This window comes from Dipodomys merriami, unplaced genomic scaffold (assembly GCF_024711535.1).
Source record: "Dipodomys merriami isolate MVZ:Mamm:240054 unplaced genomic scaffold, mDipMer1.0.p SCAF_10, whole genome shotgun sequence".
NCBI lineage: Eukaryota > Metazoa > Chordata > Mammalia > Rodentia > Heteromyidae > Dipodomys > Dipodomys merriami.
In genome coordinates this window covers 20142362-20162290 of record NW_027202271.1, presented here as the reverse complement: position 1 = coordinate 20162290, position 19929 = coordinate 20142362, and the positions used below count along the sequence as shown (strand labels likewise).

At 52.5% G+C, this 19929-nt stretch overlaps 3 protein-coding genes across 5 annotated transcripts; 1 reads left to right on the top strand and 2 right to left on the bottom strand.

Moving 5' to 3' along the window:
- Positions 1 to 2310: 2310 nt before the first annotated feature.
- Cd63 (CD63 molecule) lies at positions 2311 to 6187 on the top strand. Of its 2 annotated transcripts, none has more exons than XM_070042430.1 (8): positions 2311 to 2397; positions 3631 to 3707; positions 4516 to 4704; positions 4863 to 4937; positions 5257 to 5352; positions 5460 to 5600; positions 5774 to 5857; positions 6019 to 6187. In XM_070042430.1, exons 2-8 carry the CDS (start codon positions 3642 to 3644, stop codon positions 6082 to 6084), a joined length of 717 nt encoding a protein of 238 aa, XP_069898531.1. In that variant the 5' UTR covers positions 2311 to 2397; positions 3631 to 3641; the 3' UTR covers positions 6085 to 6187. The 2 variants fall into 2 exon arrangements, with proteins under 2 accessions (XP_069898531.1, XP_069898523.1); XM_070042422.1 differs by lacking the exon at positions 2311 to 2397 and adding an exon at positions 2944 to 3027.
- An 864-nt stretch (positions 6188 to 7051) lies between these two features.
- Rdh5 (retinol dehydrogenase 5) lies at positions 7052 to 12164 on the bottom strand. Of its 2 annotated transcripts, none has more exons than XM_070042397.1 (5): positions 12057 to 12164; positions 11030 to 11370; positions 10612 to 10870; positions 8046 to 8209; positions 7052 to 7829 (listed from the first exon to the last, which is right to left on the bottom strand). In XM_070042397.1, the coding sequence occupies exons 2-5, from the start codon at positions 11337 to 11339 to the stop codon at positions 7606 to 7608; spliced, it is 957 nt and encodes a 318-aa protein (XP_069898498.1). In that variant the 5' UTR covers positions 11340 to 11370; positions 12057 to 12164; the 3' UTR covers positions 7052 to 7605. The 2 variants fall into 2 exon arrangements, with proteins under 2 accessions (XP_069898498.1, XP_069898505.1); XM_070042404.1 differs by having other exon boundaries at positions 11030 to 11375; positions 12057 to 12123.
- Positions 12165 to 12733: 569 nt separating this feature from the next.
- On the bottom strand, positions 12734 to 17540 carry Bloc1s1 (biogenesis of lysosomal organelles complex 1 subunit 1). The gene is made up of 4 exons (XM_070042410.1): positions 17381 to 17540; positions 16695 to 16767; positions 14501 to 14633; positions 12734 to 12937 (listed from the first exon to the last, which is right to left on the bottom strand). The coding sequence occupies exons 1-4, from the start codon at positions 17439 to 17441 to the stop codon at positions 12827 to 12829; spliced, it is 378 nt and encodes a 125-aa protein (XP_069898511.1). The 5' UTR covers positions 17442 to 17540; the 3' UTR covers positions 12734 to 12826.
- Between the last annotated feature and the right edge of the window lie 2389 nt (positions 17541 to 19929).

The following is a 19929-nucleotide window of genomic DNA, read 5'->3' as shown; positions in this document are numbered from 1 at the left end:
AGGTCAGTCTATCTTGATCTTTGGACAATTTGTCCACCCATTTCCACCACATCCTTCCCTGGATCTTCAGCACAGCCAGTCCCAATCTGCCACATATCTGGTGTGTGTGTGTGTGTGTATGTGTGTGTTATGTGTGTGTGTATGTGTGTTTGTATCAGGGCTTTAATTCAGGGGCTCAAACTCTCATGAATCTGTTGTTTATGGCTAGCATTCTACCACTTGAGCCAAGCTTCCAGTCCAGCATTTTACTGGTTAATTAGCGATGGCTTCTTGGAGCGGGCTTTTCTACCTGGGGTGGTTTCAAACTTTGATTCTCAGGTCTCAGCTTCCAGAGTAGGTAGGATTACAGGTGTGAACCAAGAATGCCAGGCCTGCCACATACTTTAAAAAAAATACTCATTTTCTAGTGGTACTCAGTAGACACTATGTTGAAAATGAACTATACAACTTTTGGGTGGGGACGAGATGGAAAAACTAGGAAAGAGCGAGGGAAAGGCTGGGAATGTGGCTTAGTGTAGAGTGCTTGCCTAGCATGCATGAAGCCCTCCCTGGGTTCCATTCCTTGGTACCACATAAACAGAAAAAGCCAGAAGTGGTGCTGTGGCTCAAGTGGTAGAGTGCTAGCCTTGAGCAAAAGCAGCTCAGGGACAGTGCCCAGGCCCTGAGTTCAAGCTTCAGGACTGGCAAAAAAAAAAAAAAAAAGAAAGAAAGAAAGAAAGAAAAAAAGTGCTCCTTTGTACAGTTAACCACTTTCCTGTCCTGAAGAACTTGTCCTTTATTCTTCACGTTCACTTTGGAGATCTCTGAAATACATTCTCTTCTCTCCATCCTTCCCTGAGCTTATCAGCCTGACTCAGAGAACTTGGTTCTGCCTCCTGGCCGAGGGCAATCCACATTTCCACTCCTTTCTGCCCCGTGCCTAGCACATGCCTGGCAACTAGTGGGAGAACAAGAAGAAAACGGCTGAATACCCCTTTCTCTGGCATCTTTCCTCCTCTACGGTCTGTTGAGCAGAAGGGAGTGCAAGGTCCAGAATGGGTTTAGTTGTGCTCCATTAGAAGGGTAAGATGGCAGAAGGTATTCCTCAGTCCCCTGTAGCCAGGTCTTCCCTTTGCTCTTTCATTATGTTTGCTTTTTAAATTTAAATTTGTTTTATTTTTTATGTGTGCCAGTCCTGTGGCTTGAACTCAGGGCCTGGGCACAGTCCTTGAGCTTCTTTTCCTCAAGGCTAGCACTCTACCACTTGAGCCACAGCGCCACTGAGGAATTGAACCCAGGGCTTCATGCATGCAAGGCAAGCACTCTACCACAAAACATTCCAGCCCTGTTTGTTTTATTAGCATATAAATTCCAGAAAGTAAGGAGTTTCATTCTGACATTTTTTTAAACATGAATAAGATACTTTAATCATATCCACTTCTTTACTGTTTCCTATTCCTCTTTCCCATTTTCCCTACCATCCCCCTTATACCCCCTACTCATATAAAAGAAAATATATGAAACTTGTCTTTGTGAAACTGGTTTGTTTCACTTAATATGATGATCTTCAGTTTCACTCGTTTTCCTGAAAATAACGAAATTTCATTTCTCTTCTTCCTTTTTTTGGTCATTTGTGGGGCTTGAACTCTGGACCTGGGCACTGTCCCTGAGGTTCTTTTGCTCAAGGCTAGTGCTCTACCACTTGAGTCACAGCACCACTTCCGGTCTTTTCTGTGTATGTGGTATTGAGGAATTGAACCCAGGGCTTCATGGATGCTAGGCAAGGACTCTACCAGTTAGCCACATTCCCAGCCCCCCTCCCCCCCCCTTTTTTTTAAAAGATGGTAATGGGCTTTTGAACTCAGGGCTTTGTATTGCTAGGTAACTCGCCCATTCTTTTAGAGACAGGGTCTCACCAAGTTATTCTAGTTGGCCTTAAACTTGTGATCCTCTAATCTTTACCTCCTGCTAGGCTGGATTACAAGCATGTGTCACCAGGCTTGCCCTTTGCTCTCAAAAAGTTTTTCTTCTTTCTTTGTACACATTTCCCTACCCCCAATGTCCAGGAAATGGCTCTTGAAGGTTGTACCTAAGAATTTAGGTATGGGGCCAGACTGGGGGTGTGAGGCTGGGTCTGTTCATAAGTCTCTCCCAGCAGCACCTTCTGGAGACCACCAGTGGCACACAGGGAGGGAGACAGCTGGTTCCCCGCAGCCTCCACCTGAGAAGGGGAATGGGGGGGGGGGAGCGAGATGAGGAAACCCAGGAGGCGTAAACCTGACCAGTGTGAATACACTCCATGCTTCCTCACTCCCCGCCTCCCCCAGAACTGGTGGATCAGAAGTTCAGATCAGAAGGGGCCCTGGATCTTGTTAATCTTCCCCAGAGAGAGGAACCAGGAACCGCCGTAATTGACGGGTGGGTAGCCGGCCCAGGACCCTGGGCCTCCCCTTTTCTCAGTCCAGGAGCCCTGGGAAAATGGAGAGGCTGCCTAACGAGGGAGGCCAGAAAACCCCTAGTCTAATCCTAGACTAGGGGAGACTTCCAGGCACTTTTCTGGACGTGTTTACTCCGGCCCCACCCGATCCAGGCGTTCTCTGCAGATTCGGGATGGGGTGGTGGGGAGGACGGCCCCCTCCCCCGTCCCCCGACGGCGCAGCAGGGGCGCGGCGGGTACGGGGCTCCCCGTCGGGGGCCACCGCTCGGGCCTCGCGCCCCCACCCACCGCGCCAGCCGCCGACGCCCCGAGCGGCCGGGCGCGCGGTGGCCTTGCGGCCGCCCGGGGTGGGCGCCGGCTTCCGGGCAGTGGCCACGTGGCTCCGGCCGGGCTGGGCAGCAGGGGCTCGGCGCCCACCCCGCCCCTCGCCGGCCCCGGTGACTCAGGCCGCAGCTGTTCCCGCGTCGTCACGAGGGCGGCGGGCGGCCGCGGGGGGGAGGAGGGGGCGGCGGCCGGGCCCGGGGCGGGGCCGCGGCGGGCGGGGCGCGGGGGGCGCAGCCAGAGGGCCGGGAGCCGCGGCGGAGAGGAGCGCGCGACCTCGAGGAGCTCAGGTGAGGCGCGCGCGGGCCCCGGGGTCGGGGCTGGGCTGGGACCCCCGCGGGCCGCCGTGCTCGGGCCCGGCCCCCTCCGCGCCCTCCCCGGGGCCTGGAGCCACTTTGCCTGGGAGTTCCCTCGCGGAGCCCGGGGTGGTGGGGGGCGCGCGGGGCTCTCGGGGTCCTCGACCGCCTTCTGGGATCGGCGCTCCGCGGAACGGGGCCCGGGGCGGCCGGTGGGGGCCCCGCGATCGAGCCCCGCACGGGCTTCTGGAGGAGCCCGGAGACCCGTCGAGGATCGGCTTCGGATCGGCTTCGGGCTGGGATCCCGGGCGGCGGTGCCCGGGGGTCGGGTGGGCGGCCCGGCGCGGGGGGTGGGGGGCCCGGCAGGGGTCCCGTCTCCCCTCCCTCCCCTCCCCCTCCCTCCGTCCCGTGGGCCGCGGCGGGGGGCAGGGAGACGTGGATCTGACCACGGGCTTCCGGGTGGGAGGGGCCGGGAATGGGGGCCTGCCAGGGAACCCGCGAGAGCCGGCGGGGCGGGGGGAGCCCGGAAGCCCGGCGTCCCCCCCTCCACTCGCGGCGCAGCCTCCTCATCCCCTCCCCTCGCTCCCTCGGCCTCAGGCCCTGCAGCCATGGCGGTGGAAGGAGGCATGCGATGTGTCAAGTTCTTGCTCTACGTCTTCCTGTTGGCCTTTTGCGTGAGTGGGGTGGGCGGTGGGGGTGGGTGGGCGGTGGGGGGGTGGCGATGGGGGGGCCGCCGCTGGCCGGGCACGCGAGGGACTCGCAGGATCGAAGGAGGCAGCAGCTGGAGACCAGATGTCGGGAGGGAGGCCGGCCCCCGGCGGCTCGGGCCGCCCCGCCCTCCCCCCCCCCAGGCTACTAGTTCGGAACCGGGTTTCTCCGTCCAGAGATTGCTGCAGTTCCCGTCCCCACCTCCCCTGGCCTTCCTGTCTGGTGACCCAACCACTTGTGATACGGGGCAGGCGGCCGCGTGTGGGGCAACCAGCCAACCGCCCGATGCTATCTGGGTTGGGCGCTATCACTCTCCCCCTCCTCAGCCGCCCCACGCCCGATCCTCCCCCAGTGAGCTGTCTGTCCATCTGATCACCCCCCCGCCCCCCCCCCCCCCGTTACTGGGCCCTCCACCCCTTTACCTCCCTCTCCTTAGTCACCCGAGGGTAGTTTGGGGAGTCGCAGAAACAGTAGTTCTCTATTAGGAATGTGTGCCCTGGAGTCAAGCTTTTCAGCTTGCTTTCTGCTTTGCATCGGGCTCAACTCCTCTGCTCTAGAGCTGCTTAAGGGAAGGCATCACCCCCTAGCCCCCTTTCCCTGAACTGGTCAGTCCCCAGCCTTCTAGTGAGGCCAGGATGGGTACCCACTTCCCCAGCAGTCAGGATCCCCAGGGTAGCAGTCAGGGCACCCTCCCCCCCCCCCCCCCCCCCACACACACTGTGGAGGCCTGTTGGATTGTGGGTCTGTTCTAACCTCTACCTGCCTTCCGCTCAGGCCTGTGCCATAGGATTGATCGCGGTGGGGGTAGCTGTTCAGCTTGTCCTGAACCAGACCATCATCCAGGAGACTACCCCGGTCACCCTGCTGCCTGTGGTCATCATTGCCGTGGGTGTCTTCCTCTTCCTGGTGGCCTTTGTGGGCTGCTGTGGGGCCTGCAAAGAGAATTATTGTCTCATGGTCACTGTGAGTAGCGGTGTGGGAACAGCCTGGGGATTTCTGGGTTCGGTGTGGTAGGTGGGTGAGAGAGGGCCTCCATGAGTGTTCTAGAGACTGACTAGGGCCAGAGCAGGCTGTTTCATTCAGACTTCAAACCTAACTCTGGTTCTCTTTTGCCCCCACAGTTTGCCATTTTCCTGTCTCTCATAGTGCTTGTGGAGGTGGCTGTGGCCATTTCAGGCTATGTGTTTAAAGACAAGGTAGGGCTGGGAATGTGGCTTAGCAGTAGAGTGTTTTCCTTATATGCATGATTTTGATTGCTGGTTTTGATTCCTCAGTACCACATAAGCAGAAAAAGCTACAAGTGGCATTGTGGCTCAAGTGGTAGAGTGCTAGCCTTGAGCTGAAGAGCTGAGGGACAGCGCTCAGGCCCCAGGGTTCACTCCCCATAACTGACCAATAAATAAATAAAGACAAGGTGGGCAGAGAATGTGGGAAGAGCCTTGCTGCCTTAGGCTGGTCTGGGGCCGCTCTCCTAATTCTGTCTTCTGTAACACCCCTGCCCCTCCTCACTCTCAGGTGGTAACCGAATTTGAGAAGGACTTCCGGCAAGAAATGAAGAATTACACTAAAAACAACAACACTGCTGCGGTACTGGATGAGTTGCAGAAAAGAGTGAGCAGGGCTGCTGGGAGCGGTGGGGAGAGAGCATTCTCATCTCCATTCCGGAGGTGGTGGTTCACGTAGCAACTCTTTTCTCCTGCTTTTCTCCACTCCACCAGTTTAACTGCTGTGGAGCTAGTAACTACACAGACTGGGAGAATGTTCCTGGCATGGCCAAGGACCGCGTCCCTGACTCCTGTTGTGTTAATGTCACTGTGGGCTGTGGAAATGATTTCAAGGTGGATGAGATCAATCCCAAGGTAGGGGGAAGAAGCCTGCGGAGACATAGGGCAAGAGAAACCTGGGGTGGCTGCCCAGGGTTGGGAAGGGTGCTGGGGTGGCATGAAAGAGAGTGTGAAAGAAGGGACAGATGGATCAGGAGAGGTGGCTAGGAAGCTCCTTTTTGATGGTTCTTTTGCCTGCCTGCCTTCAGGGCTGTGTGGAGAGCATCGGGGTCTTCCTGAGGAAGAATGTGCTGCTGGCAGCTGCAGCAGCTCTGGGCATTGCTTTTGTAGAGGTGAGTGATGATGTGGGCAGGGGCTGGGACTCAGTCCAGGCATCTGGGGAGCAGAGGTGGGGAGGAGGGAAGGGGAGTCCTGGGTGTATTTGGGGATCTCTTGGATAGGGAGTGCAGCTTCTGCATCTGACTCCTTTACTTCACCCCATATTTCCTTCTAGGTCCTGGGAATTGTCTTTGCCTGCTGCCTGGTGAAGAGTATCCGAAGTGGCTATGAAGTGATGTAGGGACCTAGTCTGTTCAGTTTCTTCATTGGTGGGGATCATTGTGGGGAGTGGAATAATGTCCTCCAGGTTTTTCAATTAAACGGATTATTTTTTCACACCAAAAGAGAGATGGCTTCTCTTAGAGTGATGTTGGATCCAGACCCCCCCCCCTTTTTTTTTAACTGTACTGGGGCTTGAACTCAGGACCTACGTGTGTTGTCCCTTAGCCTTTTCATTCAAGCCTGGCACTTTACAACTTGATTCACAGCTCCACTTCTGGCTTGTTGGTTACTCATGGGCTAGCTTCAAACTGTGATCCTCAGACTCAGCTTCCTCAGTAGCTAGGATTACAGATGTGAATCACCAGTGCCCAGTACCCAGCTCCTTCCCTCTTCTGTCTTCTGAGTGATGCTAAGTTGTTTGGAACATGTGTGGCTAGTGTTTCTGATTTTTTTTTTTTTTTTGGGGTCCGGTCGTGGGGCTGGGCACTGTCCCTCAGCTCTTCAGCTCAAGGCTAGTGCTCTACCACTTGAGCCACAGCGCCACTTCTGGCTTTTTTCTTTTTGCTTATGTGGTGCTGAGGAATTGAACCCAGGGCTTTATGCATGCAAGGCAAGTGCTCTACCACTGAGCCACCTTCCTAGCCCCGTGTTTCTGATTCTTTTTTTTTTTTTTTTTTTTTTTTTGTCGGTCGTGGGGCTTGAACTCTGGGCCTGGGCGTTGTCCCTCAGCTCTTCAGCTCAAGGCGAGCGCTCTACCACTTGAGCTACAGCACCACTTCCGGTTTTCTGGTGGTTTATTGGAGATAGGAGTCTCACAGTCTCTCCTGCCCGGGCTGGCTTTGAACCGCGATCCTCAGATCTCAGCCTCCTGAGTAGCTAGGATTACAGGCGTGAGCCACCAGCGCCCGGCGTGTTTCTGATTCTTGACGTAGTATAATTTGAATATTTCTTTCTTCTATGGAAACAACCTTTATTTTTTTGTCAGTCATTGGGCTTGATCTCTCTAGCTCGAGGCTAGTGCTCTACCACTTGAGCCACAGCATCACTTCCGGTTTTCTGGTGGTTAATTGGAGATAAGAGTCTCATGGACTTTCCTGCTTGGGTTGGCTTTGAACTGAGATCCTCAGATCTCAGCCTCCTGAGTAGCTAGGATGACAGGTGTGAGCCACTGGCTAGATACAACCTTGTAAGATTCATCTTCACCTTTCCTCTTTCCACATGAAAATTAGATAAAGCAAACACAATTGTGACCTTATTCTAAGGGAGAAGGTGCCCTCTGATGGTCACTCTAGGTACAGCTCCAAAGACTGTCTATAAATGCAAGGTAGCCCCCTGGTGGGTGCTGGCTGTTGTTACAGATTAGCTATTGAACAAGAGGAAGAGGTTGGGTCAAGGCAGTAGAATAGTCTTTCATTGAACTTTTTTTTTTAAACACATTTTTTGAGTGCCCATTTTGTGCCAGGCATTCACCAGAACCAGGAAGGGGACAGAAATCGAAGTCCCTGCCTTTGAAAACCAGTCTCTTGCTGCAAGTCTGGCTTCAGTGGATTGACTGGGCAGGCTTGGGAAGGACCCAGGTGAGCACAGCATCCACCAGGCTGGCTGGCAGATAGGAGGCGGGCAGCCAGAGTAGCTTGGCATCCCATCCTGGGCTGTAGCGGGTCCGAGGATGACGAGCAGTCAAGGCGTGCTCCAGACATCTGCTCACCTTGGTGAGGTCTGGGTCACAGATGAGACTCAGGATGCGTCGCTGCACTTTCAGGTCTGTGGTCCCACGGGTGGTAGCAGTCAGTGTCCTTGCCCATTGCAGTCCCTCTACCCTACCTTCTAGATCCTTGGGCCTGTTGCCTAGCAGAGGGAGCCTTAGTCCCTTCCAATTGTGGGGAATGGGCAGTGTGCCCAGACCCTCTCCCACCCAGGAAAGACCTTTCTGGCCCTCTCATGTCTCCTCATGTACCCTGAATGTGCCCAGCTACTCACATGTGGTGAGGAAGGCCTCCCCGTAGCAGGCCTGTGTGGCTGGAGGTAGCCGGGCCCAGCAGGACTTCAGGGTGGTCTCCAAAGTCTCCAAGTTGGTTACAGGGGTTCGGAAGAAGCCAGGTTCCACGATGCAGACCCGGACCCCAAAAGGAGCCACGTCTCGTCTAGAATGTGAGCAGAGGGATTTCTGAGTTCTTGCCTTCTATGCAGGTGATTTTCAGGGCCTTGGATGAGGACTCCCAAGATGGAAGGTTATCACAGATCAGGGAAGAGGTGACAGGAAGGGAGGGATAAGGGGCAAGTATGGCAGGGGGAGGGGGAGGGTTTTTTTTTTTGCCAGTCCTGGGGCTTGAACTCAGGGCTTGGGCACTGTCCCTGAGCTTCTTTTGCTCAAGGCTAGCACTCTACCACTTGAACCACAGTGTCACTTCTGGCCTTTTCTTGATGTGTTACTAAGGAATTGAACCCAGGGCTTCATGCATGCAAAGGCAAGTACTCTTACCACTAAGCCACATTTCCAGCCCGTATTATTATTATTATTGTTTTGTTACATGGGGCTTTAAACATGGGACCTTGTATTTGGTAGGAAGGAAAATATGCTGCCATTAGGCCACATCTCCAGGCCAGAAGAAGGTATGTTTGTTTTTTTGTTTGAAGCAGGATCTGATATAGCCCAATCTAGCTCTGAACTTGAGATCCTCCAGAGTGCCTCAGCTTTCAGAATGCTGCTTTATTTTTATTATTTTTTTTCTAACAGCCTACCTGGACTGCAGTTGTACTAGCTGTACTTTCTGCTACAGCTGGGATGACAAGTATGTGACATCACACCTAGCCTTCTCTGTTGAACCAGGGTCTCCTAAGCTTTTTGCCTGGGCTGTCACTGAACTGTCATTTTATCTCTACCTCTTGAATAGCTAGGATTACAAGTCTGAACCATGGATGTCGCTTTTTGTGCTGTCCTTGGGCTTGAAATCTGGCCCTGGGTGCTGTTTCAGAGCTCTTTTGCTCTACCAGAATGGTAGTGCTCTACCACTTTAGGCCACAGCTCCATTTGTTTTTCTTTTTCTTTTTCTTTTTTTTTTTTTTGCCAGTCATGGTTCCTGAACTCTGGGCCTGAGCACTGTCCCTCAGTTCTTCAGCTCAAGGCTAGTGCTCTACTGCTTGAGCACCACTTCCAGCTTTTTCTGCTTATGTGGTGCTGAGGAGTCGAACTCAGGGCCTCATGCATGCAAGGCAAGCACTCTACCACTGAGCCACCTTCCCAGCCCCTCCATTTGTTTTTCTGATGCTTAATTGGAGATGAGTTTCACAGGCTGGGCACTGGAGGCTCACCCCTGTAATCCTAGCTACATAGGATGCTGAGATCTGAGGATAAGTGGTTCTCAACCAGATGGGTAAGACAGTTCATGAGACTCATCTCCAACTAACCACTAGGAAACTGGAAGCAGAGCTGTGGCTCAAAGTGGCAAAGCACTAGCCTTGAGCAGAAAAGCTCAGGGAATGGGGGCTGGGAAGGTGGCTCAGTGGTAGAGCGCTTGCCTTGCATGCCTGAGGCCCTGGGTTCGATTCCTCAGCACCACATAAGTAAAAAGAAAAAAGCCGGAAGTGGGGCTGTGGCTCAAGTGGTAGAGCGCTAGCCTTGAGCTGAAGAGCTGAGGGACAGCGCCCAGGCCCAGAGTTCAGGCCCCACGACTGGACCCCCCCCCAAAAAAAAAAAAAAAAAAAAAAAAGAAAGAAAAGCTGAGGGAAAGCTCTCAGGCCTTGAGTTCAAGCCCCATAACCAAAAACAACAAAAAAGGAGTCTTGCAGACTCTTCTGCTTGGCTGGCTTTGACCCATGATCCTCAGATCTCAGCCACCAGAGATTATAGGTGTGAGCCACTAGTACAGTTTGTAATTCTTGATCGATGAAAACCCCATTCTCTCAGTTCCCAAAACTGGATTGAGTCCTGAGCCCTGGACATGAAGGCTCTGGACTGGTATTGGGTGAGGGTGAGGGCTAATTTGACGGGAAGAATGGGGTACATCCTACTGTATTTGATGACGTATTGATGATGCTGGCTGGGAGATTAAGAGGAACAGGGACAGAGGAAGACACTGCAGCGATGGTGTTGGGGGTCAGCTTCTTCACAAGGCAGGCTCAGCTTGGGGCAACCCAGGCTTCTGCCTCGAGTCTGGGCCCCTGTTATCCTCAAGACTGCTCTGTGTGCTCTCTGAACCTTGTGTGTACTGGTACTGGGGCTCAGGCTCAGATCCTTGTACTCTCCGTTCCCTGTGCCCAGCTGGTGGTCTGCCACTGTAGTCAAACCTCCAGTCCCGGTCTGGTATTTCTGTGGCTACCTGGAGATGGAATCTTACAAACTTATCCTCCTGGGCTGGCTTTGAATCAGCAGCCTCTACATCTCAGTCTCCTTAGTAGATAGGATCCTCTGCTTCCCACTGCTGGGCCTATAGACACATGTCACCATGCTCAGCTTATTCTGACTTACAGTGGGCAGGAACAAATGCATTTGTTGAGTGGGCTCCCCCTTGTAAGGGCGTGGGACCCCGAGTTCTGTACCTCTTACCTCAGGCTGTCAGAGAAGGCCTCCAGACCAAATTTGGAGACACAGTAGCCTCCACCATTGGCGGCCAGGCGACCCAGGACACTAGTGATATTGATCACTCGGCCTTGGGCCTGCTGTAGCAGGGGCAGCAGGGCAAGGGTGACCCCAATGGGACCCAGTGTGTTCACATTTAGCACCCGATGGAAATCATCTCGTGTCAGCCATGGAGTAGGCCCGATGATGCCAGCCACACCCGCATTATTCACCAGACCAAAGAGCCCTGTGGAAGATGAGACAGGCGGGGGTGGGGGGTGGAGAGGTAGTGTTGGGGGGAGGCACTCCCACATTCTCTCCCTTGGAGCATCTAAATATGCATCCCCTCCAAGTGTCCTGTGGCCGTTGTGGAGACCAGGTTCCTGGTGGCTCTGGCCATACTCACCAGCTTTCTTAACGTGTGTCTCCACCCACTTGGCTGCCTGCTGGATACTGTGGGGGTCAGTTACGTCCAGCAGGGTGGTGTGGAGGCGGGAGGAAGCCATCTGCTGTAGATTCTCGGCCCCTGAGGTGGTCAGGCAGCTGGCTAGCACTCGGAAGCCCCTCTGGTCCAAACGCAGTGCCAGAAGGCGCCCAAAGCCCGAGTCACAGCCGGTGATGAAGACGAAGGCATCGCTGGTGGGCAGGCTCTGCCGGTCCCTGAACCACCACAGCACTACCCAGAGCAAGGCACCCAGCACTAGAAGCAGCCACATGGCTGGGACCAGGTGACCTGCAGGTGATCGCCTAGTCTGGGCAGGAAAACTTTGTCATTTACTTTGGCCCTTCAGCCCTTGCCTGACATCCTCCCCAAACTGGAAGTGTCTGGTTTGAGCAGACTGAGAAATCTGATCTGTTAGGCAGATAATTGGCAAACGATGGCTTATTGTGCAAAAACAAAAGAATGTGGGCAGACCTCCATATTTGTGGTTAACTTTAAAATGGATGAGTGGAGTCCTGTGCGCTGAGCTGCTGTGCGGGAGCAGAGGATCTGTTTTGCCTCACTCCTTTCCAACTGAGTCACGGACACTGGAATCCTCTAGATGGAACCTGAGCCCTCAGCCTTATTTTTAGAACCATATGTAGGGTCAAGAGCCCTACATTTCAGTCCTGGTGGCCTCAAGTCCTGCGGTGTGACGCTGCGTGTGTGTGTTACTTAGGACTGAATCCAGGGCATTGGGCATGCTCGGCAGGTGTTCTGCCCCTTAACCTAGTACCTGCAGGAACCATCCTCAGATCTCAGCCTACTGAGTGGCTAGGATTACAGGTGTGAGCCACTGTCACTGCATCTTTTAACCTATTTCTTCACCTGCTAAATCAAGCTACTATTTGTCAGCCCTGCTTCATAGCAGAGGTGGACTAAAGCATGAGCTAGGGTAGGGGATTCCTGGCCAGTCTTCTTGCTGCGCCCAGATCTTGGTTGTCCCGCTTACCTCCTCTGCAGAAAGCTGGCAGGCCCCACGATGTACTTCTCTTCGCTGCTGTTTAAAAAGACTTTGTTCCCAGTCTTCCTCACTTGCTGTGGCGAAGGCCAAAGTCCAGAGTGGGTATTAAGTGTGTGTGATGGGGCGTGGGGAGGGCTGGAGAGGGGGAGCCAGGGAGGCCGGAGCCGCCTGGCTGAAGCTAGGACTTGGACAGTAGCCAGATCTCTGTTCCCCATTCTGGGCTTTGGGCTTCAGACCCTCCCTGCCGCTGCTTCACAGAGGGGAGCCCTCACGGATGGCACCTGCTCTCTGTGGCTGGCCTTGGACCTATAGTTCTTTCCCTTCTTAGACCTTAAGTGTCCCCAAGAATGAATCTCCTATCTGGTGCAGCCTCATGACATGGCTTACGCGCCAACCTGGAAGAGGCCATGAGCCAAAGCTAGGACCAGGCTTGTTGCTGTCTCCTTTCTTCCCTGGAGGGACCTCACATCCAGAGACCACTTCTCTGGGGAGGTAGGGAGCTTGTATCCCCTGCTTAGGCAACTGGGACCCACACCAGGCTTGATGAGGAGAGAGCAACAGGGCAGTCTAGTTCCACCCTCCACCTGTTCCTCCGGGAAAGCACCTCTGACCTTTCCATTCATTCCTACCTCCACAAGGGGGCAGTCCAGTGAAACAGCACAAAGAAATAGATACTGTATTTTATTCACAGCTCATCAGTTTCCCTCTTGCCCAGGTGAGTGAGGCCAGAGGGTGGGGCAGGGGGAGGGGGAGAGGGCCTAGGAGGAGGCAGACTGCAGCTGCCCTTTGTAGACGTATTCCAGTGCTGTGGCAATGGTGCGCATGTCTAGCTCGATGCTCCGAGCCCAGTTCTCCACATCCCCGATTTCCTAAGAATGGGGAGAGGGGTTTTAGAGGTCAGGACTCAGGCTAGGTAGAGGATGGCTTCCAAACCATCTCCTGGAAGGACTTCACTTGGGTCTACCAACTGCTTTTTATTTTTTTTGTCAGTTATGGAGCTTGAACTCAGGACCTGGGTTCTTTCACTTAAGGGCTAGCACTCTACCACTTTGAGTCACAGCTCCAGCTCTGGTTTTCTGGTGGTTAATTGAAGAGTCTCATATACTTTCCTGCCTGGCTTTGAACCTCAATTTCCTCCTGCATAGCTAGAATTACAGGGCTGAGGCACCAGTGCTGGCTTTATTTCTTTTCTTTTTTCTTTGTTGGTCTTGGGGCTGGAACTCTGGGCTTGGGTGCTGTCCCTGAGCTCTTCAGCTCAAGGTTAGTGCTCTACCACTTGAGCCACAGCACCACTTCTGGTTTTCTGAAGGTTAATTGGAGATAAGAGTCTCATGGAGGCTCATGGATGGCTCAGTGGTAGAGCACTTGCCTTGCATGCATGAGGTCCTGGGTTCGATTCCTCAACACCACATAAGCAAAAAAAAAAAAGCCGGAAGTGGCGCTGTGGCTCAAGTGGTAGAGCGCTAGTCTTGAGCTGAAGAGCTGAGGGACAGTGCCCGGGCACAGAGTTCAGGCCCCACGACTGGACCCCCCCTCCCCGCCCCCCAAAAAAGAGTCTCATGGACTTTCCTGCCTGGGCTGAATAGCTAGGATTACAGGCATGACCTACCAGTGCCCGGCTTATTTCTTTTTTCTTTCTTTGTTTTCTTTTTGGTTGGTCGTGGGGTCAGAACTCTGGGCCTGGGTGCTGTCCCTCAGTTCTTCAGCTCAAGGCTAGCGTTCTACCATTTGAGCCATAGCACCACTTTCGGCTTTTTCTGCTTATGTGGTGCTGAGGAATCGAAGCCAGGGCCTCATGCATGCAAGACAAGCATTCTACCACTGAGCCACCTTCCCAGCCCCTTATTTATTATTTTTTTTCTTTTGTGCTAGTCCTGGAGCTTGAACTCAGGGCTTGGGCGCTGTCCCTGAGCTGTCTTGATCAAGGCTTAGTGCTCTACTATTTGAGCCACACCTCCATTTTGAGACTTTTTTTTTTTTAATAATTGGAGATAAAAGTCTTAGATTTCTCTGGCTTTGAACTGTGATTTTCAGACCTTAACTTCCTGAGTAACTAGAATTACAGGCATGAGCCACCAGAGACTGGCTTCTCATATATTTTGTAGATGGAGGGTCTAGCTATGTTACCCTACGCTGGTCCTGAACTCCTGGATCATGCAATCTTCCTGCCTTGGTCTCTCAAGTAGCTGGGACTACATGAACACATATCATGATGTACATATTCTAAGCATTTGTTGTTGTTTTGTGGTGTTGGGGGATTAAAAAACTCAGGCCCTATGCATGCATACATTGTCCCACTGAGTCATATTCCCACTGTTTTTCTTTTTCTAGATGTTCTAACACTGGGGCCATAGACGGGGAATCGGGCACTATTCTGCTTTCTCCTAATCCTGGGCTCAAATGAGGGTGGTGATGTGGGGAGTTTGGCTCACCTTGAGTGCCTGGTTAAAGTTCTCCACCATCCCGATCCACTGGCCTGTCTGCTTGGCAAACTGGGCGGCCTGGACCTGTAAGGTCTTCACCTCGTGGTCTAGCTTCCTCTGGTTCATGTAGGCCTGGGCCACACTAAAGATTGGAGGGAGGAAGTCAGCTCCTCCAGCATGTGGGGTGGGGTGGGCCTCAGGACTAATGTTCTATTGCAACAGTGGGGGGCGGGGAGGGGGCAGCCAGAAGTCAAGGCTTGGGAAAGCTGGGGCTTCTGGCCTTTCTTGGATGTGATGCAAGTGAAGCCTGCTCCTTCCTCCATTCCCAAGGTTCCCAGGAGAGCCAAGTTGAGAGCTGACTAGAAACACATCAGCTCCTATTTTCTAAAGGAGTTCCTGCAGCTGAGTGGGAGAAGGGAGGGTTAATTTGGGAAGATATCCCTGAGGAAGAAGCTGAGAGGGAAAAGGGGTGTGTTGGTGCTGGGAAAATCCAGCAGCAGGGATGCATCTGGCAGAGATAGGAAGCTCAGGGATTTGTCTAAGAAGTTGGAAAGGGAAATTGGACCCCTCCCTGAATCTAGGGTGGGATGGGACTGCAAGCCCCCTCCCCAGGAGCTCTGGGTCAAGACAGGATCCCAAGAGTTTCCTCTTGGCTCTGTCTCTCTCCCAACTCTTCTCTTTTTGACCACACATGAGCAAACACACAGATTCCTTCCCTTCTCCAGGCAAGTGTCTTCCTTTCTCCTCAATCGACGTGTAGCTGTGGATACCATTACTGCCACAAGGTAGCGGGTTTGGGTCCTAATCCCCCCTCTCCTGAAATGAATTGTACTCCCTATTGGCTGATGCATCTTTCACTCAATGCTCAATCCTAAATTCTAGGTCAGCCAGAAGACTCCATATCCGGTACTCCCACCCACTGGAATGTGTGGGGGCTGAAGGAAACAAGGGGTTGCTGAGGGAGGGGGGGCTCAAGAAAGTGGGCAGGACACCTGACAAGGGCTGAGACAGACTGAGTCTTTGTTTTCCCTTCTATGGAATAAAAGGAGCTGTGGGCAGTAACACAAAACTCTTTCTAATCTGGATTTGGTTTAGCTGCCCTCTAAGCTGAGAGTGGGGTAGTCTCTAGCAAATCAAGAGGGAGATGCCTGGGCCAACTTTAGGAGGGAAACCTTGCCCCTTCTATGGAAAACAATCCAACACTGAGAAAGGAAAGCTGTCTGGATGGAGGGAGAGGAGATCCCAGGCTCCAACCCCAGTCTTCCTTTCCTCTAATCTCCAGTAATGATGATGACTCCAGCCGTTGCATGACTTCTTTTAATGACTCAGTGTCTGGATTCACAACTAAGCTGTTCTCCTTGGCCTGAGTGGAAGGCATTATCTGGCCTCTTTTCTTCCAACACACAGGCTATCAAATCCTCATTCCCCCCCCCACTCTTCTGAGTCATACAGGGTCAGGAGACAATATGCTTTGTTCTTTTCCAAGTCTTTGGCTATTACTGACATTTTCATTTAGGTCCAGTACAAGGGATGACCTCTTGAGACCCAGAAGGAAAAGGACAGAAGACTGGTTCTACTGTGGCTGGCATAGGCTGTACCCTCACCCCCACCAGCTGTGACATCTCTTTCCTGCCAGCTGTTCTCCAGAGGCTTCCCAGAGGGTGAGAGGTGGGGGAGCGGGCCTAAGTTGTGGTCAAGGAGGGTGATCTCCCTCCCACCAAAGTGACAGCTGGACTTGGAAGGATGAAGGGAGGTGGGCAGATGGCATCAAGTTGTAGTGCCAAGGAAGTGGGGAGGGGAAGATCTGGCTGCTTCACCAACCACTGCAGCTGTTCCTTTTTCATCCAGCGTTTGGGGTCTGAGCTGACTCATTTTTCTTATTCTTTTTCTTTTTTTAGGGCCTGGACACTGTCCCTGAGCTTCTTTTGCTCAAGGCTGGCACTCTACCACTTGAGTCACAGCACCACTTCTGGCTCTTTCCGTTTATGTGGTACTGAGGACTCAAACCCAGGGCTTCATGCATGCCCTAGCATGCACTCTACCACTAAGCCACCTTCCCAGCCGCGAAATCAAGTTTTCCTCTATGAAGTTACATTGCTGGGGAGGAGCAGCACAGAGGGAGGGAGTGGGGCATTGCAACCCTTCCAGAGTAGTCTGGGGGCTTGCGGGGGTGAACTGGTGTGGGTGGGGAAAAGGTTCATACCCCACATTGAGGTGATCCACCAAAGCTTCTGTCAAGCAGGTCGCTGCCGTGATGGCCTCTCTTCTCCTCTTCTCTGGGGGAAGGAGAATAAAGGGATTGGAGAAGATACTTGTTTTGTTTTTGAGGGGTGATGCCAGCGGTTCCTCATCCACCCATTACTTTTCTGCTAGTTCCCAGCACTTAACAGCTTAACTCAAAAATGCCAGCGCTGGAAAGGGCTTTTTACAAAACAGAAGCAAACCCCTTTCATTTTAGAGATGAAGAAACTGGTATCCCGACAGAGGAAGGGACTTCCGAGCCCCCTCTCCATGACCATGCAACGGTCACCCCAAGCTGGATGCAGTGGGGAGGGGGGGGAAAGGGAGGAGAAAACCAAACGGGCCCAAGCAGACCCTCCAACTACCCAATGAGTAACAGGCATTGCTTCGCACTTCCGGGGTGAGACTCTCCGGGCCAATAGACAGCGCGCAGCACGGGGAGGGGGCGGGGCCTGGGTGCGGCGGAGGCGGGAACGGAGGGGGCGTCACCAAGGGGACGGGGCGCGGCCTGAGGGACCGGTCGGGCGCGCAAGCTCGTGTCTCCTGTTTCTCTTCCCTTCACAGCCCACAGCCCGCTGGCGGGCGCCCTTCCCTCGAGCTGGGCCAGGGTGCGCGGCCTGATTCTAGGCCGCGGCCGGGAAGGCTCACCTTGCAGCTCCTTGCGTTCATTCTGCTTGGCCTGGTGCTCTCGGAGCAGGCGGGACAACATAGTGGCGTCGGGCTGGGCCTGGCCGGGCCGGGCTGGGCTGGGCTGGGCCGGGCTCGCGGAGTCCTGCCGACAGTGCGGGAGGAGGAACGCGCTAAGGGGCGGGGTCACGTGTCCACGCGGTCACGTGATCGCGGGAGGGGGCGGGGCGGGGCCGGACCCTGGGGGAGTTCTTTTTGCGTGCTGGAGGAAGTCCAAGTTACTGTCCACCTCGCAGACCCTGCTCCTTATGTATACATGCATGTATTTATCCACTTATTTATTTAACTGATTAATTTATTTAGTGCTGGTTTTGGGCCTTGAACTCACGGCCTGGGCTCTGTTCCTGAGCTTTTCCTGTCCTGCCTTGGCTTCGAACTGCCATCCTCAGATCTCAGCCTCCTGAGTACCTAGGATGACAGGCTGCTGCAGAGCCTGTTTTTATTTTATTTATTTATTTGTCCGTCCTGGGACTTGAACTCAGGGCCTGGGCACTGTCCCTGAGCTGCTTTTGCTCAACACTCTACCACTTGAGCCACAGTGCCACTTCCAGCTTTTTTTTTTCTGTGTATATGGTACTAAGGAATCGAACCCAGGGCTTCATGCATGTTAGGCAAGCACTCTCCCACTAAGCCACATTCTCAGCCCCAGAGCCTTTGGCTCTCAGGCCCCAAGAGGGTTGGTGTTGCCAGGTTGCCCATCATGATTCGGTTGTTGGGACAGCTGAGGCTCTCTGGACTCATTGAAATTCTTTCCCTTTGCTTGCTTGTCCTACCTCCTGGCACTGGTGCCCATTTGCAGTAGATTTCCAGTTCACTCCCCCTACAAGAAAATGTTTTTCCTCTTTTTTTTTTTTTTTTGTAGCGTGTTTTTCACCTCTCTCTCTTTCCCACCCCTTTGGGGTCTCTCAGCTCTGGGTGATCCCTATAAAGAAGCAATTTAGGCCCTTGGAGCAGCCTTCTAGAGGCTTTGCTCATTTGGCGAGCTGTGTGTGGTCAATGTACAAAGTCATCCCTGTCCTTTTGTGGTCAGGGAATGCAAAGTCATTTTAAGCCTCAGCAGAAGCATTAAGGGCTGCTGTCAACGTAAAAGATAAATTATACAATGCCTCCAGAACTAAGCAAACATGCTTTCAGGATTGACTCTTAACAGGAAAAAGTGATAAACATCATCAACAGATTGCTATTGTTACAGCACTCTTAGTTGCTTTTAAAAAAAGACTTATTAACATCCATTAGTTATACAAGGGAGAGTTTCATTGTGATATTTCCATATATACATAGATTATACCCTGATCAAATTCACCCCCTCTTCCTACTCCCCCTACCCCTTCTTAGAAGTTTCAATGCCAGGGGCTGGGAAGGTGGCTCAGTGGTAGAGCGCTTGCCTTGCATGCTCGAGGCCCTGGGTTCGATTCCTCAGCACCACATAAGCAAAAAGAAAAAAGCCGGAAGTGGCGCTGTGGCTCAAGTGGTAGAGTGCTAGCCTTGAGCTGAAGAGCTGAGGGACAGTGCCCAGGCCAAGAATTCAGGCCCCACGACTGGACCCCCCCCCCCCCAAAAAAAAGAAGTTTCAATGCTAGGTGCCAGTGGCTCATACCTGTAATCCTATTTATCACCAATTAACCACCAGAAAATCAGAAGTGGAGCTATAGCTTAAAGTGGTAGAGTGCTTAGCTTTGAGCGCAAAAGCATAGGGACAGCACTCAGGCCCCACAAATGACTAAAAAAGTTGCAACAAGTTCCATATCCATATATATATATATATATATATATATATATATATATATATATATATATAGTCTTCTACTATTTTTATCCTCCTTTACTCTCTCTTGGTCATGCCTCTTCTGCTAATACTTGTCCTCAACATAGCTGTTTTACTTTCTCCTGTCATTCATTTTCTCCTTACAACTTTTTTTTTATTATATTTTATTTTATTTGTGAACATACTGTACAGAGGGGTTACAATTACATGGGCAGGATAATGCATACATTTCTTACCAAGCATTGCAGCCTCCTTAATGAAAGTATTTTTTTTTGTTTTTTGTTTTTTTTGGGTCCGGTTGTGGGGCCTGAACTCTGGGCCTGGGCTCTGTCTCTCAGCTCTTCAGCTCAAGGCTAGCACTCTAACACTTGAGCCACAGCACCACTTCCAGCTTTTTCTGCTTATGTGGTGCTGAGGAATCGAACCCAGGGCCTCAGGCATGCAAGGCAAGCCCTCTACCACTGAGCCACCTTCCCAGCCCCTCCCTCCCTCCCTCCCTCCCTCCCTCCCTTCCTCCCTTCCTCCCTCCCTTCCTTCCTTCCTTTTCTTTCTTTCTCTTCCTTCCTTCCTTCCTTCCTTCCTTCCTTCCTTTCTTTCTTTCTTTCTTTCTTTCTTTCTTTCTTTCTTTCTTTCTTTCTTTCTTTCTTTCTTTCTTTCTTTCTTTCTTTCTTTCTTTCTTTCTTTCTTTCTTTCTTTCTTTCTTTCTTTCTTTCTTTCTTTCTTTCTTTCTTTCTTTCTTTCTTTC

Coding starts and splice junctions, on each gene's coding strand:
- Cd63 (XM_070042430.1), top strand. CDS start 3,642: ATGGCGGTGGAAGGAGGCATGCGATGTGTCAAGTTCTTGCTCTACGTC. Junction 5,353..5,459: donor TGGATGAGTTGCAGAAAAGA/GTGAGCAGGGCT, acceptor CCACTCCACCAG/TTTAACTGCTGTGGAGCTAG. Junction 5,858..6,018: donor TGGGCATTGCTTTTGTAGAG/GTGAGTGATGAT, acceptor ATTTCCTTCTAG/GTCCTGGGAATTGTCTTTGC.
- Rdh5 (XM_070042397.1), bottom strand. CDS start 11,339: ATGTGGCTGCTTCTAGTGCTGGGTGCCTTGCTCTGGGTAGTGCTGTGG. Junction 10,871..11,029: donor GACACACGTTAAGAAAGCTG/GTGAGTATGGCC, acceptor CATCTTCCACAG/GGCTCTTTGGTCTGGTGAAT. Junction 7,830..8,045: donor GGAGGCCTTCCTCACCACAT/GTGAGTAGCTGG, acceptor GTGGGACCACAG/ACCTGAAAGTGCAGCGACGC.
- Bloc1s1 (XM_070042410.1), bottom strand. CDS start 17,441: ATGTTGTCCCGCCTGCTCCGAGAGCACCAGGCCAAGCAGAATGAACGC. Junction 14,634..16,694: donor GTGGATCACCTCAATGTGGG/GTATGAACCTTT, acceptor TCCAATCTTTAG/TGTGGCCCAGGCCTACATGA. Junction 12,938..14,500: donor ACTTTAACCAGGCACTCAAG/GTGAGCCAAACT, acceptor CCCCATTCTTAG/GAAATCGGGGATGTGGAGAA.